Source organism: Diadema setosum, unplaced genomic scaffold, assembly GCF_964275005.1.
Source record: "Diadema setosum unplaced genomic scaffold, eeDiaSeto1 scaffold_57, whole genome shotgun sequence".
NCBI lineage: Eukaryota > Metazoa > Echinodermata > Echinoidea > Diadematoida > Diadematidae > Diadema > Diadema setosum.
The window spans coordinates 53,577-68,573 of record NW_027307683.1 but is presented as its reverse complement, the minus strand read 5'-3'; the positions used below and the strand labels follow the sequence as shown (position 1 = coordinate 68,573).

The window sequence follows — 14,997 nt, the reverse complement described above, 5'->3', positions numbered from 1 at the left end:
TGCGGGTGTGCAAAGAAGTAGGACCACAGCCTACCATCCCCAGGGCAACGGAACTACCGAAAGGTTCAACAGAACCTTGATCGACATGCTGGGCACTCTGTCACCGGAGGATAAGGCTGACTGGAAGGAGCACCTTGGTCGTCTCACCCATGCCTATAATGCAACACGGCATGAATCGACAGGATATGCACCATTCCACTTGATGTTTGGAAGACATCCAAACCTTCCTGTCGATGTGATGTTCGGCCTACAAGAGACTCAAGAGGACCAAACCCACGATGAGTATGTTTCTAACTTCCGTGATGGGCTGCAAAGGGCATACGAAGTTGCCGCGGCGGCGTCAGCCTCCTCCAAGCTCCACCAAAAGGGCCAGCATGACAAGAGGGCGAAGTTATCACCCTTGCTGCCAGGTGACCGGGTGCTGGTCATGGACAAAACGGTAGGCGGACGTAAGCTTGCAGACAAATGGGAACCCATCCCATATGTCATAAGAAATAAGCACCCAGACCTACCGATCTACCGTATAGAGAAGGTGGATGGTAGCCGTGAGAGGACTGTCCACAGGAACCTACTAACGCTGTGCATGTTCCTCCCGGTTGAAGAAGTCCTGGATCCTGACCGAAACGTCCCAGAGGAGGAATCAGGTATTTCGCAGGCTGAAGGACCTCTATCTGTCGCTCCAGATCACGCAAGCCTTGGGGATGACTGGGCAGTAATGAGACATAGACATGTTTCCTCACACATCGACAACCTTCCCCAGCCTCCTGAACATCGGGATTACATCCCACAGACCCTCGAGAGCCCTGACCGACCTCCAAGCGCACCAGACCAAGATCACGACGACCTAAATCCCACAGAAGCTGTCACCGAATCAGACCCTACCACGCCACACGTTGAAGCCCCTAGATCGGACACACCTTCTCTCCTGGAAGATCGCCAGCCCGCGGGACAGGAAACTCCTCCGGAAGACAGGACGACGGCCTGCCAGGGTGAAGGGAGCGAGGACACGCCCCAGCCACGACGCAGCACCAGGCACCCAAAACCCATTGACCGGCTACAATACACTGTACTTGGCCGCATAAATGCAGTGTCCATCTACCATCGAAAGCTGGAAGCTGGTCGACGATTGTGGGCGCGTTGGATGAGTCCGGCCATGGCTGCTGAGAGAGCCAGACTAGGAATTGTAATTGACCATTGATGATAATTGAATTTAAGGATTTGGCGTTGACCAGAGCTTGTGTTCCGATGGTATTAGTTAATGCCGTGGGCGGCATAGTTTCAAAGAGGGGGAGAGTGTAACCAGGCGGCTGGTAACGAGAATAGAATTTTAAATGTATAACATGTTCCCCTTCCCGCATTTTGAATCACGTGTGAACGGGATTCTAGAACCTTCCCTTTCGCCGGTCACGTGACCACACGTCGTCGTGAACCGCCTTTATGAAGCCCTTATTTTATGGTAATTTGGTCTGGTATTAAATTGTTTAAAATATGCAAATATCCCCCACCGGAAGTCAAGAACACCACTCGGCGACTTATCGCAGTTCGTCCGACGTCGATATCACCTTAACCATTCCTCGTCTCTTGCCTCCTGTTTTACAGAGTTATTTTCGTAGCCAGTCTTCTTGTAACAAAGACGGGTTACAGTACTACCTCCAGCAAATGAATTCTTGGGGCTCTAAGGTATGAAATCAATTTTGGGAATTCATCAACTGTAGGTTTCCTTTGAATTGCATTCACACTTCAGTGCAACAGTCACACAAAATGTCTGATATCCCTTTTACTGTAGTCCAGCTTTAGCCCATTTTTGAAGCGGGATTTACTTAGTAACCTAGCTTTGTAACCGCAAATGCAAAATTTATTAGTGCTACACTTTCCCTACTGGTTTCAGTTCAGTTTTGTGCGGCATTAGAGGCATATGGTAAATACTGTGACTATTGCAATTGTCCTAAAGATCTTGAAATGTTTATGACCACTTTTGGTTCATTAGTTTTGGAAAAAGTTACCCATACAAACACACACCGCATACAAACATACAAAGCAGAACATGCAAAATCCCTCTTTTTCTTTATTTGTTTTTTTTTCTATTCTTTCACCCCTGCATGTGTCACTGAATTTAGACCAAGCGAAAAATCAAGATACATTTTATGCTGATGTTAGCTCGGGCCTGAAGCGGACCTGAATTCCTTCAATGAAGCAGATAATTCCCAGTACACGTGGGATATTAGTAGGCCTACATGTATTAGCACTATAGTAGGCCTATGAATAAGTACGGTTGCATGCAAATTATTCCACACCCTCGCATTTTGGACATTCTGGCAAAATTAGTAACATTACAAGTAACTGCAGACATCTCTACTAAACCATTCAAGTGGTGAACAGATAGAATTCAAGCAAAATTCAAGATTTAATTCATAGTCCATTCAAATTGCAACCTTCACACAAAAAGCAGGATTCAGCTGGATGTTTGGTACCGCTGATGACTTCAGCATTCGTTTTGTTTTTTGTTTTTTTAAAATTCCAAACTGGTGGGAATGCATCCCACTCTCGACGTAATCGTCTTCCTTGAAATGGGTACTGCAAATCACACTGCTCTCCGATCGATGGCACACTCCACTTTGCTCTAGTCAATTTAACTTTTGCAGTCCACATTCGGCGAATGTTTTCGTCCTTTGGGAATTGATGCAAACTAACACCATCTTTTGTGGTGTTGCTGCATCCTGCAACAACACATCGCTGTGGCATTTTCGCTAAATATCCGACAACAACTCAAGAAACAGAAAGTGTCAACACTCGAAACATACGTAACATACGCGATGACCGACTGGGATCGAGCGTCGGTCGTCTGGTTGTGAGGTCACAGGTCACATGATCGAGTGAATATCGCCGATTTTTAGCGGCGGGGCGCGAATATTTTTTTCGTAAATGGAAACGCTATGGGACATGAATTATTCATAAGTTGAGCTTAAATTTTGACGTGCGCAAGCGCGTGGACTTCTATAGCTTGGCCAATTTGTACAGGATGAACGGACTCGCATACTGTACATATTTACATACATGATCACGTGTGATCACTGCATGCGTACGTACGTGCTCGCTATTTAGTTTGCATTCGATTCGCAGTTCGAGTTCATGAACGCCCTACGTAAAGCCCCAGTCACATAATGCTCTGCGTCCGGCGTTACGTCCAAAAAAGTAATTTTTTCTGCGGACTCCCGCGGATCCTTTGCCGTCACCAGAAAATGTGTACAAAACATACGGGGGAAAAATGCGGCGATACGAACAGATACGACCAGATGCGAATACTTGCGTCCACTTGCGGATATTCTTACGGATTGGCACATAATAGTTTTGAACACTTGCGGAGAGTTGCGGATATTTTCGGATGGTTACGGATAGTTACAGATTGTTATATATAATTGTGGACAATGTGGTTTTCTCTGACGATCCCTGCTAAGTCAGTGTATTATGACAGCAAGGCTATCACATATTGGACTGTCTTGCATTGTACACTGGGGAAAACTGAAATTGAATGACGTATAATACAAGTTGTGAAAAAAATCGTAATCCTAAAATTTGCTTTACAGTAATAAAAGGTATATGAAATTTTGAACTTGAAGTTGCAATTTTATTTGTGCAACTCAAATAATATATGATTAAGCGTCATGAATGTAAAGAATACATAACATAGTTATACCACAAATAAAATACAATATAGATCGATAAGTTAAACATTAGAGAAGCAGTCATAGAATAGACAAACTGTGGTTACGCTGTCATTGTGCAGCGATATTCATGACTTTTATACTGTTATGGGTTATGTTAAGGAGAGTTTTATAATAAATCAGTGCTTATCAAATTTCCAGAAAAAAAAAAAGACAGGACTTTCAAACACCCCTCCGACACACAAGTACTATATATATATATATATATATATATATATATATATATGTGTGTGTGTGTGTGTGTGTATGTGTGTGTATGGAGCCTAAAGTGGGTAAGATTATAGAGAAATATAGGTTTCCCCGGCCAATTTCGCACTTTTGTCAGTCCATTTGATAAAAGGTACATTCAATTTAGCGAAAATCCTCGTCACTGCACATTCTGTCATTCAAAATTCCAAGTTGGTCGTTCAATTTAGCATTTCGAGCAATGAAATTTGCACATGTGCCTTTCGAATTCGAAAAACAGGCATTCAAATTGGCACGTGCTCTTCAGTCATTCAAATTCGCCAGCGCTGGCCGAAAGGGGTATTTCAGTCATTTAATTTCGCGTATGGACAGTCAAATTCCAAACATGTTCATTCAAATTAACGTCATGTTATTTCTTTTTTGAAAAGGTAACGTCATTTAAACGCGTATTTCTATGTGACTTTTTTGTTTCATACACGCACTGTTAAGTAGTAAAAGTATCATATTTTTGACCCTATATAACTCGAGTTTGTTGTTCTGTAACGCCCCCTTTCTGTCATACATGTCATTTTAGGCCTACATGTACCAATACTACAGATTAACTTCATCTTCTTACAGTCATGACAGCACAAGTTAGATACAGACGTATTTCTCAAGAAGAAAGAAAAAGAATTATAGGAACATTGATGATCATAACCTTGACTTCCTAGCACTGGCCGACACACTCAGAATAAAGCGCTCAACGGCCAGATAAGTTGTGGCCACATGATGCACTATCTTCGGACTAAAAGACTCACTAAACAAATTGAAGAAAAAAAAAAACTGTTGCCAAAATCTCTAAAATGAGTACGAAAATATGAAATGTAATGACGCTTGCAAAGCAATAACTTTGTTGGAAAAAAAAAACTGAAGAAAGAACCAAAGCATAAACATGCGTGCTAAATTGACTGCAAAAGATGTTAAATTGGATGCCCAAAAATGATGAACGAGTGCAGCATGTCCGTGATCAAGTGACTATATCAATCTAAATTGAATGAAAGAATAACGAAATGGTGCTTGTTTTACGAATTTCAATTGAAAAAGTGTTAATTAGAATGAGGAGAAATGTAATTTAAATGCTCCAAAATGAATTTGAATGAAGAGATCATAAACTTGAACTACCGAACATGTCATCTACGCTAAATTTTGCTAAATTGAATGCAGAAATTAGGAATTGGACTGACAAAAGTGCGAAATTGGCCGGGAAAACCTATATTAGATTCGTTCTCATTTTATATAGTTATCGTTGTCCCACACCTTCCCCGGCCAGAAAAGTGAATAAAATGCTGTCACCCCATCCCCTACCCAAAATATTGCCTTTTTCGAAAAAATACATATTCAAAGAGTGCAAGAAAAAAGAGTTCAGCACAAGGGACAACCGATGTCATGAGTAGGCCTATGGGTGCCACCTGAAATGATCATTTTATAATTTGACCATGCGGTTCTGTCTCTCCACCGCTCCGACTGTGTTGTAGCATTCCTTCAGGTAAATGCGCTGCAGCTTGGCAACATGAGTTGTGTGGCTTCCCACGAGTCTCTGTGTTCCCATGCGAGTGGAAAACGGAAAACGTCGAAGGACGTAATCGTCCGCAGCATCCGTAACTGTCCGCAAGTATCCGTAAGCGGACGAAAGTGTTGTGACACGTTAACTTGCGGTTATTTTCGGATACTTACGGTGGACGTAAACGAACGCAAACTGACGGGAGGTAAAATTTTTTGCGGATGGTCTGCGTCCAAGCTACGGGTAGTTACGTTCAGTTACGGATAGTTACGTTTGGTTACGGTTACTTGCGTAAGTTTGCATCCGTGGAGTCCCTCTGCGAAATTTTGAACATTTCAAAATTTCGCAGGCTTGCCGCCGTCATTTTGCGTTTCTTTATGGATGAGTTACGGACAGTTACGTCTACATACGTCCCTGCGAATGCCCGCGTCCATGCTGCGTCCCCCTGCGTCCACTCATTCGTATCTATCCGCGGCGGACGTAACCCATCGTAAAGCACCGTGTGACTGGGGCATAACCCCGCTGGAAATATGCGGGGAGCGGAGAGCATCGTGATTGTCAGCCAGGGCAGCCGGCGTGGATAGGAGAGCAGATACATGCGTAGTTCGCGTGAAATGTACAACTTAACAAGTCACAACCTCTACATACATAGGCTTGGAATTGATGCCACATTACCACTATTCGTACATGCATAAATGGCCAAATTAGAGCTCTTCCGAAATCTTTTGCACAACATTTTTGTGGATTACGGGTACTAGTATTCATACGCCGTTACCACAGTAGGCCTACTTCGTACTTGGCTATGATTTATGAAGCGGACGTGTATTCACAATCGACTTCTCAGTGCTGCCAGTGAACATGGTGACTCGAGCATCTCGAGTGCACTTTCGAATCACAATAAGATCATTACCAATCCACATGTGAACTAATAATAGTAGACCGAACTTGAGTAGAGTCTGGTTCTGTGTTTTCAAACTGATAAGTCAATTAGACGTACGCGATATGTGAGCGTGATGTATCTGATGTACAGGGTGCTATATGTGTGCAATGTGATGTGTGTTGTAGAGCCATCGCAAGCGACAGTTCAGTTTCTTGCATGTTGTTCGTTGATCGGACGAACCTTGTGAGTGCAGTGACATGTTTACGCACGTACGTAGACATGCACAACACACACACACACACACACACACACACACACACACACACACACATACACATCTCCAGGTACTAAGTCCTAGTAATAGCTAGCTCGCTGCATCGGGCGTGCGCTGCATGTGTTGACACAGAGAGTAGGCCTGTGCGAGTCGAGTCTGTTGATGCAAGCCCACGCGCTTGCGCACTTCAGTCTTTTAGCTCAACTTATGAATAATTCATATCCCATAGCGTTTCCATGTACGAAAAAAATATTCGCGGGCGGGGCATAGCATCGGGTAAAGTGTCAGAATATGGAAAATGAAAAATTCATCTTAAAAATATGGATACAATTATTAACCGAACTTTCCCATTTTTGATATCTATATGACCCATATATTCGTTGGAAAGGCCATTGTTAGATTAAAATAGTATACCTTTAAGCTTTCCTACGCTTTGAGCAAAACTTTGTTAAGGTTTGTGACGCTTTGATAAGCTTTAATACGCTCTCCCCGCTTTACGCAATTCGTGACAGATCGCCTACAATTTTTAAACAGTTTAACATTTTTTGGAGCTCTTGCCGAATGTCCCGAATTGCTCAAAGCTTTCTCACGCTCTATTACGGTCTTTACGCTTTAATCAAGCTTTGTTACGCTTTGCCGCCGCTTTGCTCGCCGATTTAATTCGCCATCAATTCGGCGTCGGTGTGAACTAGGTATTATGGGCTTGTAATCGTGGTGATGGTGACTATCGCCGATCATCCCCTCCCCCCACTTCTCAGTACGGATTTACGCCGTTGCCAGCTGCGTTATCAAGCTCATTCATAGCATGCTCAGTATAAACGCAGACGTTCTAAGCAAAGAAGCGCACTGCGTACGCTTCTATACTCGTCTGTTCTCAATAAACAAACCTCCAAGATTTTGCATATGTCTGACAAGCCAGCATAAAACTGCATCACTCCCAGCTGACAAGATTGTTGAATCTGCATTCCAGGTAAGCTGATCAATGGGGACATATGGTGATTACCTCTGTGTTGTTAGTGATTTGTTGTTGTTGTTCTGATGCAATTTATAATTGTCTTCGTATGTGATAATATGTAAAGCTTTTAAACTCTCTTTTGGTTCCACTATCCTCTCTTTTAGTGCAATTCCATCAATATGATTTATGGTATTCGTGGTATTTCTAGGGTTGACAAAGTCTGATAAAGAGCAATAGAATTATCAAAATACTGTAAAAGAGGTAAAATAATGATACATGCGTCGGGTTTATTTCCACATTATTGTTCAACACTTCTTCCATCTTGTTTTCACAACAAGAAATACAAACACCCCACCCCCCATATACTGTACGTGACATGATAAGAAGATTGACTCAACTCGATTAGACTTAACTGCAGGTGTTAAACAAAACTTTTATACTGTGTAAATAGGACGAAAGAATACGCAATCCACTTTGTTTTTTCTTAGATGACTTACCAAAATCTCTGTCAATTTCAAAAGTAATATTCTGTTTTCATCACATATCGGAGGTGTATATAGGTCCCTTTTACCAACTTACATTCCTACTATATGCAGTGGGTGCATGCTTAACTGTGAGTTAACCCGTGGTGTGACTTGTTTTTGCAGCAGGGCTGACAATAAATGTTGCTGAACTTCCGCTTCATTGCTGAACTTCCGCTGAACTTCATTGATGTTGTGATATCATGCACGTAGTCACACTATATAGCTCTGCTGCCAAGCAATGCTGACATGTGAGCAGTAGAACCTTCCATTTTGCATCGCGAATCTGCTCGATATCTATCTCCATTCAAATTGTTTAGTTAAAGGGATCGTATAGTTTTAGTTGATACCTCACTTCAGGTTTCTAACATTTTTTTTTATGAAATAATGAGAAACCCCTTATGAAATATGAAAAAGCATGTAATTTCAAGAGGGTTTCAACGTTTATTTGATGAAAATTGGTTTTGAAATGGCAGAGATATCCAAAACAGCGCAATGCTGATTAAAGGTGGGACCCACCCTTATTAAGATCGCTTTGTCTTACTTTGTTTTTTTTTTTTTGGACATCTCAGCCATTTTAAAACCGATTTTCATCTAATAAACACGTAATTGCTCTTAAAATGGTATTCTCTGTATTACTTCATAAGTGGTTTCTTGATATCTCGCAAAAAGTTGAAAGCCCTAACCTCACCTCATCCAATACTTGATCTAAATCATTCCATCAGATACCATGTGTGACACTACTATCGATCGTTATCCTTATCACAGTCTGGTATTGTCGTTGTACCAAGCTCAGTAAACCCATGTAGTTATATTCTCGTCTCGTAGTCTCTTCATATCAAAGCGAAACGTGGTGTCAGGAGTACCGGATGTGCTGGAGTGATATAAATCACTAGGAAAGACAATTGCTGCTACGTTTGTTTGTTCATTTTCCATCTAAGAAGATGGCTGGATAGCCCATATTCAGCTACGTTAAGCTGGTCTTCCATGGGGTCCAGCTGGATGTACGGTGGGACCACTTCACCGGGTTAAACACCCTGCTCTTTGCGATGGATGAATGAAGCGGGATCTTTTACGTGCATGAGTTGCGTGACTCTCTCATACACGGGACCTCCATTTTTATGTCCTATCCGAGGGACAGGACATAAAATCAGAATTTGACGTTGAATCAGAATTTGACGAGTAAAACCATTGCATAGTGCTGGAAATTGCACCATAAACTTGTAAGTACGATCTATGATTTTGCACGAGTGTCCGTAGGGCGTGCAGTCCTACCAATTACTGAGAATGGCGTCTCGTCAAATTCCTGTGCCGCAGTGGATGTGTTGCAAGGGGAATTTGGAAACAAACTGAAATGAATTTAAGGAATAACGGGACGATTACCTTATTGCCACAAAGTTAGGTAAGAAGTAGCCACTCTTCGAGCAGTGATGATGGGACAGGAGTGCAAGGATAGTCTGGCTATACCTTCTTGCCAATAAGCGATGAAGAGGTGTAAGGAAAAAAAAAACTTAGAAAACTTTGAAAACTTAGAAAACTTAGTTTGAGACAACCAACCAAATCCTGGAAGTTTGAAGCTCCGGAAGAGGAAATGAGAGACAGTTTGGTACTTGATGCAAGTTTAAGCAGGCTCACAAGCACGCCTCTTCTGAGAGCAGGACACAACACTTACCCTTAAGAAAGCCATAGCAACTCTGGAAGTGGGTGAGATGAGAGCAGCTACACCTAGAAAGTTGTACAAGTTCAAGAAAGCATCCACCTTGTGCGAACAAAATTCAGAAATGATGAAGCCGGAGGAAAAGTTAAGTCCTAGGCAAAGCAGAAACAAAACAAGGACAAAAAAAAAAAATCCTGGAAAGAGTCTGTCAACATGCAAAAAGATTAGTGCAGATTCTGCGGTTCAGGGAGACGGCGAAAGATATCCAACCTATTGGAAGACATGTAAAAAAGCGAAGATCTTCTCAGTCCTGGGTGCCAAGGATGGCTTTTGGTAGGTGAAGCAGTGAACTGACAGCTTTTCCAACACCCTTCGGTCGTTACCGATGGAAACGCATGTTTGCTTGTTTTTGACATATCGACAGCGCATGAAGAGTTTCAGCGCCGCCAACTTGAGATCATTAAAATACTGACTTGCGTAGAAGTTGTAGCAAAGAACTGTATGGCATTTGGCAGTGGAGCTACACAGGAGGAAGCCCTGATTGACCGTGACAGAAATCTCAAGAACTTCCTGGACAGAGCACGAAAGGTCAACCTGAAAGCTGCTGTTTAAGAAGAATCTGCTGCTGCGCTTCAGCAAAATGCCGTACATGGGACATCTATTGACGAGTGATGGTCTCAAGCTAGAGCAAGATAAGGTGGAGGCCAAGGTGGAGGTGGAGATGCCACGCGGAGATGCCACCTCCCACAAACAAGAAAAGAGTACTATACAACGTCTCCTTGGAGATGTCACCTGTCACGTACTTGTCCAGATCTCTGCCGAGACTAGACGAACGCAGATGTCCATTTCGAATGGAGAGATGACCATGACAAAACTCTCAATGAGTTACAGGTCTACTGACAGAGGCTCCTATACTGAAGTACTACAACATGAAGGAAGATGTGACGATCCAGTGTGATGCATCACTACACCAGAATGGACAACTAGTCTATTTCGTCTCAACGATCCTCGTAAAGACCGAACAAAACTATGTTCAATTGAGAAAGAATACCTGGCCATAGTGTACAGTGCAGAGAAGTTCGATCTGTTCATACAGGGGAGAAAGGTGACGGTGAGTATACTGACTACAAGCTGTCGGTCCCGATATTCAAGAGAGCCCTTCACAATGCCCTGAAGCGGCTGGAGAGGATGTTGCTTCGGCTACAGAAATACGACATTGACCAGCTGAAGTGCTGCCCTGGGAAGGATATGCTGCTTGCATATTGGCTCAGCAGAGCCTACCTGCGTGACACTGGAAGGAAAAAAAAAATAGATCTATTATGAGCTGGAACAAATCAACCAGAGTCAGTATGTGAGGATCAGTGATGCCACATTACTCCCGGCTTACAGAAGGAAACACAAAGAGATGCAGTTCTCTAGACTTTGACACCCATTGTCATGAACACTTCGCCGGAGATCAGAGAGGAAGTGCCTGTTGTGGGCTGAACATACACCACTTTAAAAATGAAATAACTGTGCAGAGCGAAATTCAGTGTAAGGGAATGAAGGCCATTGTGCTCAGAGCAATAAGGCCACTAGCTGATGTTGAGTAGAAGCCGCAGCAGCCATCTGGGAGCGGAAGCAGTGAGAGAAAAGATAACGCAACATGTTCTCTTGTCTCAAAGAACCTGTTCTCACTGAAGAATGATGATTATCTCATCACAGTCGACCATTACAGTGACTAGGCCTACTGAGAACTGGACAATGTGACTGGTTATGTGCGTCAGTAGCGCATTTCGCAAGATATGGACGACCAGACAGAGTCATTACCGACGTCCGACAATAGTCCTCAATTCCTCGGCCGAGATTACGCTAAATTTGTATACTACTGTGAGTGTCAGCATCTGACTTCGTCACCACTGCATGCGCAAAGCAATGGAAAGGCGGGGTATGCAGTAAAGATCGTAAGGATGATCGGGAAGACAACTGCAAGGCAAGGAGAGGATGTCTTCCGAGTTATCCTAGATTGGAGGAACACACCTGATAGCACTGAAATAGTCCAGCACAGAAGTTGATGGCACGACGAATGATTACTCTCTACAAACGCCTGAAGCACTGCTTAAGCCACAAGTGGTAGAGGGAGTACCAGAAAATATCATACACCGGAAGCAACTCGCCAAAAAGCAGTATGACAACTCGGCAGTGCCCTTCCGGAGTTGGAGATTGGAGAAAGGGTTGACCCTGACAAATACGGGACCCTGAGAAGGAACCTGAGCAACCCAGCAGTCCGTGAAGTTGGATACAATCTCCACTGGGGTGTCATCTAAAGAAACGTCAGCCAGCACTGGTCGCGATGCTCAGCAGCAATGAATAAATCTGGCCCACAAGATCTATCATAACCAGGCAAAACATCCGTATTCCAGCAAAGTTCAGCAGTTTGTTCGTGGGTAGTTTGAAAAGAAAGCACAATAACAGCCAATAGCAACCAAAAACAAAACAAAACAAAACAAAAACAACAAAGCTTGGGATTTATATGAAGAAGTAGAACTGTGCACGCATAAGATCAGACTGTTTTTTAGTTGTTTGAAGAAAAAAAAAAGATTTAAGATATTGTATAAGATTGTTTCATATCCATTGGAACATTTAAGCCATCATGTGAATTGTATTGAGGACTGCACTTGATCAATAGCCTGAAGAAAATGACGCCTTTTCAACCCCATGATATCAGTGGGCATTGGACTTTGTTAATGAGCATTGATTTAAAGCGCACACAGGTGGAGCTTTCAACGACGCAAAGAACTCAGAGGATCGTCTATTGCAATGTTTGGCAGTAAAACTTGTAATGTAGTTGGGATACCCATAAACACACCAAAAAAGAAGAAGAAGAAGAAGAAGAAGAGAGATAATGAAGAAAAGAAAAAAGAAATGAAATACAATTGGATTTTCCATTGTTTGAACTATCTTTATTTTTTAAGGAAGGGAGATATGACAGCACTATCGATCTTTATCCACATCACAATCTGATATCGTCGTTGTAACTAAGTCAATAACATGAAGTTATAAACGCACGTTTTCGGCTCAAAGTCTTTGTGTTTTTGAAGTGAAACATCATCAACCATCTCACAGAACAATAAATAAGCAGGTACTCCGAGTTGCTTTACACGAGTTCGCTAAAACTTATTATCACCATAAGACAAATCTGAGATTATGTTTTGATACTTCTCCTCATTTTTGCCTCGTGTGACCAAGAAGAAGATGCTCGAATTGGGACGAGATTCATTGGTAAGAAATTAAAAGGAGATAGTATTTTTCTCGCCTGCAGAATGGACTACTTGTATATCGTAGACGAGGAGATTGAGGAGTGGGAAGACAGTCAAAATTTGACACTGTCAAATATCTCCAAGAAGAACGCCAAGGTCAATGTGAAGGGAAAAGGGAAGGCCAGTTGCATCGATTGCGGACACGAGTGGACCAGCCGTCACACACGAGTGTCTTTCAACTTTAGAGCTGAGACTGACGACAAAGTATGCATGCATTTTTAGTGGTTCACGTTAAATCTTTATTCCTATGAGTTTCACAGAGTTTTTTTTTAGGTGATACGCTATCAGCGTATCACCTATTGTGATTGTCAAAATCTCTCTTTATTTTTAGGTGATACGCTATCAGCGTATCACCTATTGTAATTGTCAAAATTTCTCTTTTTAGGTGATACGCTATCAGCGTATCACCTATTGTAATTGTCAAAATTTCTCTTTTTAGGTGATACGCTATCAGCGTATCACCTATTGTGATTGTCAAAATTTCTCTTTTTAGGTGATACGCTATCAGCGTATCACCTATTGTGATTGTCAAAATCTCTCTTTATTTCTTTTTATTCTTCTTTCTTTCTGGACAATTTTGTGTCATCAATATCTCAAGAATGACATTACGGAATAACATGACATTTTCAGGGAACATGTCTCATGACAATATCTAGCCACAATAAGGTTTTCATGACAGTAACATATCTATGACGTCATCTAGGCGCCATTTTGTGATTTTCGGACCATGTTACATGATCGATCATAACTTCATAACTAAAGGTTATTTCTGTATCATTTTCGGTGGACATTAAGTTCAGGTCACGCTCTATCTTACATTTTAATGCTAATTACCTAGGACATTATTACGCGCGCGTACGCGCGCGTCAAACTTTTAAAAGGCTCAAAACAACTTACCAATGGGAAATCTCGAAGTTTCAGACAATTTTAAGCGTTTCGCGCGTTCGCGTCCGTCCGCACATTTTCGCGCGTAGTGCGCGTAAGCAACATGAAAATGCACATTTTTTGACAGATTTGGATTCCTGATACATTAAGCAACAATATCCATTGATTTTCGATCAATTTTGACCTATAACAAAGGAATGCGTTGGCGTCAAAGTTGAAATTTCGTGTGCGCGTCTATGTGCAAATATAGCGAAAAACATGTCTTTGTTTATTTCGCCATAGCTCTTTAAAACGTCTGGTTACCCTATGTTTTTATTGCATAGTACAAAAACATATGAATTGGAAATAACGTTTCAAGTATCAATATCTCCATGAATACAATATGACGTCATCATATCATCATCTGAAATCAAAAAAGTGGAATTAAATTTTTTAAGGTACTGTTTCTGACATTCATTTGCTCGTATCTCTGTTGTTTAAGCTCAATATTATCCCAAATTCAGATATGTTGTACTTTGAACATTTGCCTTTTAAGTCCATGTCATAGTTTTGAAATTTGATGACGTCATCATGATTTAAATTGTGTTTAAAGGTAAAGATGCAAAATCGGACAAGTTTACGTGTTATGTCTATGGGAGGTGATTTTTTTAGAAACCATGCATTGACTTGACAACGTTTAAGCACCTTTATCTCAGCTGATTTTGCTTCATTTCCTCTGAAACTTAAGTATGTTGTAGCTGTGACAATAAGCTGCAGTAATCATGCATTTTATTCTTTGAAATCTCCTCATGAGGTTGACAATTTTGCAATTTAAAACTGAAAATGAGAATGGAATGCGGACGAAACGATTCCTGATTCATCTTTCACGTACATAAGTTTACGTTCCTCCAATTTTCTCGTCGAGACGTATGGCCGAGTGGTTAGAGGCGTCGTCTCAGAAACGTGAGGTTGCACACGTACGGGTTCGATCCTCACAAGAGCACGAAAGAAACAATTATTTTTTTTTCTTTTTTTTCTTCAATGGAGTACTAAACCTTCGTCAATGTAGAAATTACGTTTCCATGTAAACACACCTATA

The 14,997-nt window shown here is 41.8% G+C and overlaps 1 protein-coding gene across 1 annotated transcript in view; it reads left to right on the top strand.

The window, feature by feature from the left end:
* The first annotated feature begins 7,321 nt into the window (after positions 1–7,321).
* LOC140245903 (uncharacterized) overlaps positions 7,322–14,997 on the top strand; it is a 57,631-nt gene continuing 49,955 nt past the window's right edge. Inside the window, exons 1-2 of the mRNA XM_072325380.1 lie at positions 7,322–7,572; positions 13,037–13,238. Of these exons, the coding sequence (XP_072181481.1) occupies positions 13,038–13,238 (201 nt within the window). The 5' untranslated portion in view covers positions 7,322–7,572; position 13,037. The remainder of the gene's footprint in view (positions 7,573–13,036; positions 13,239–14,997) is intronic.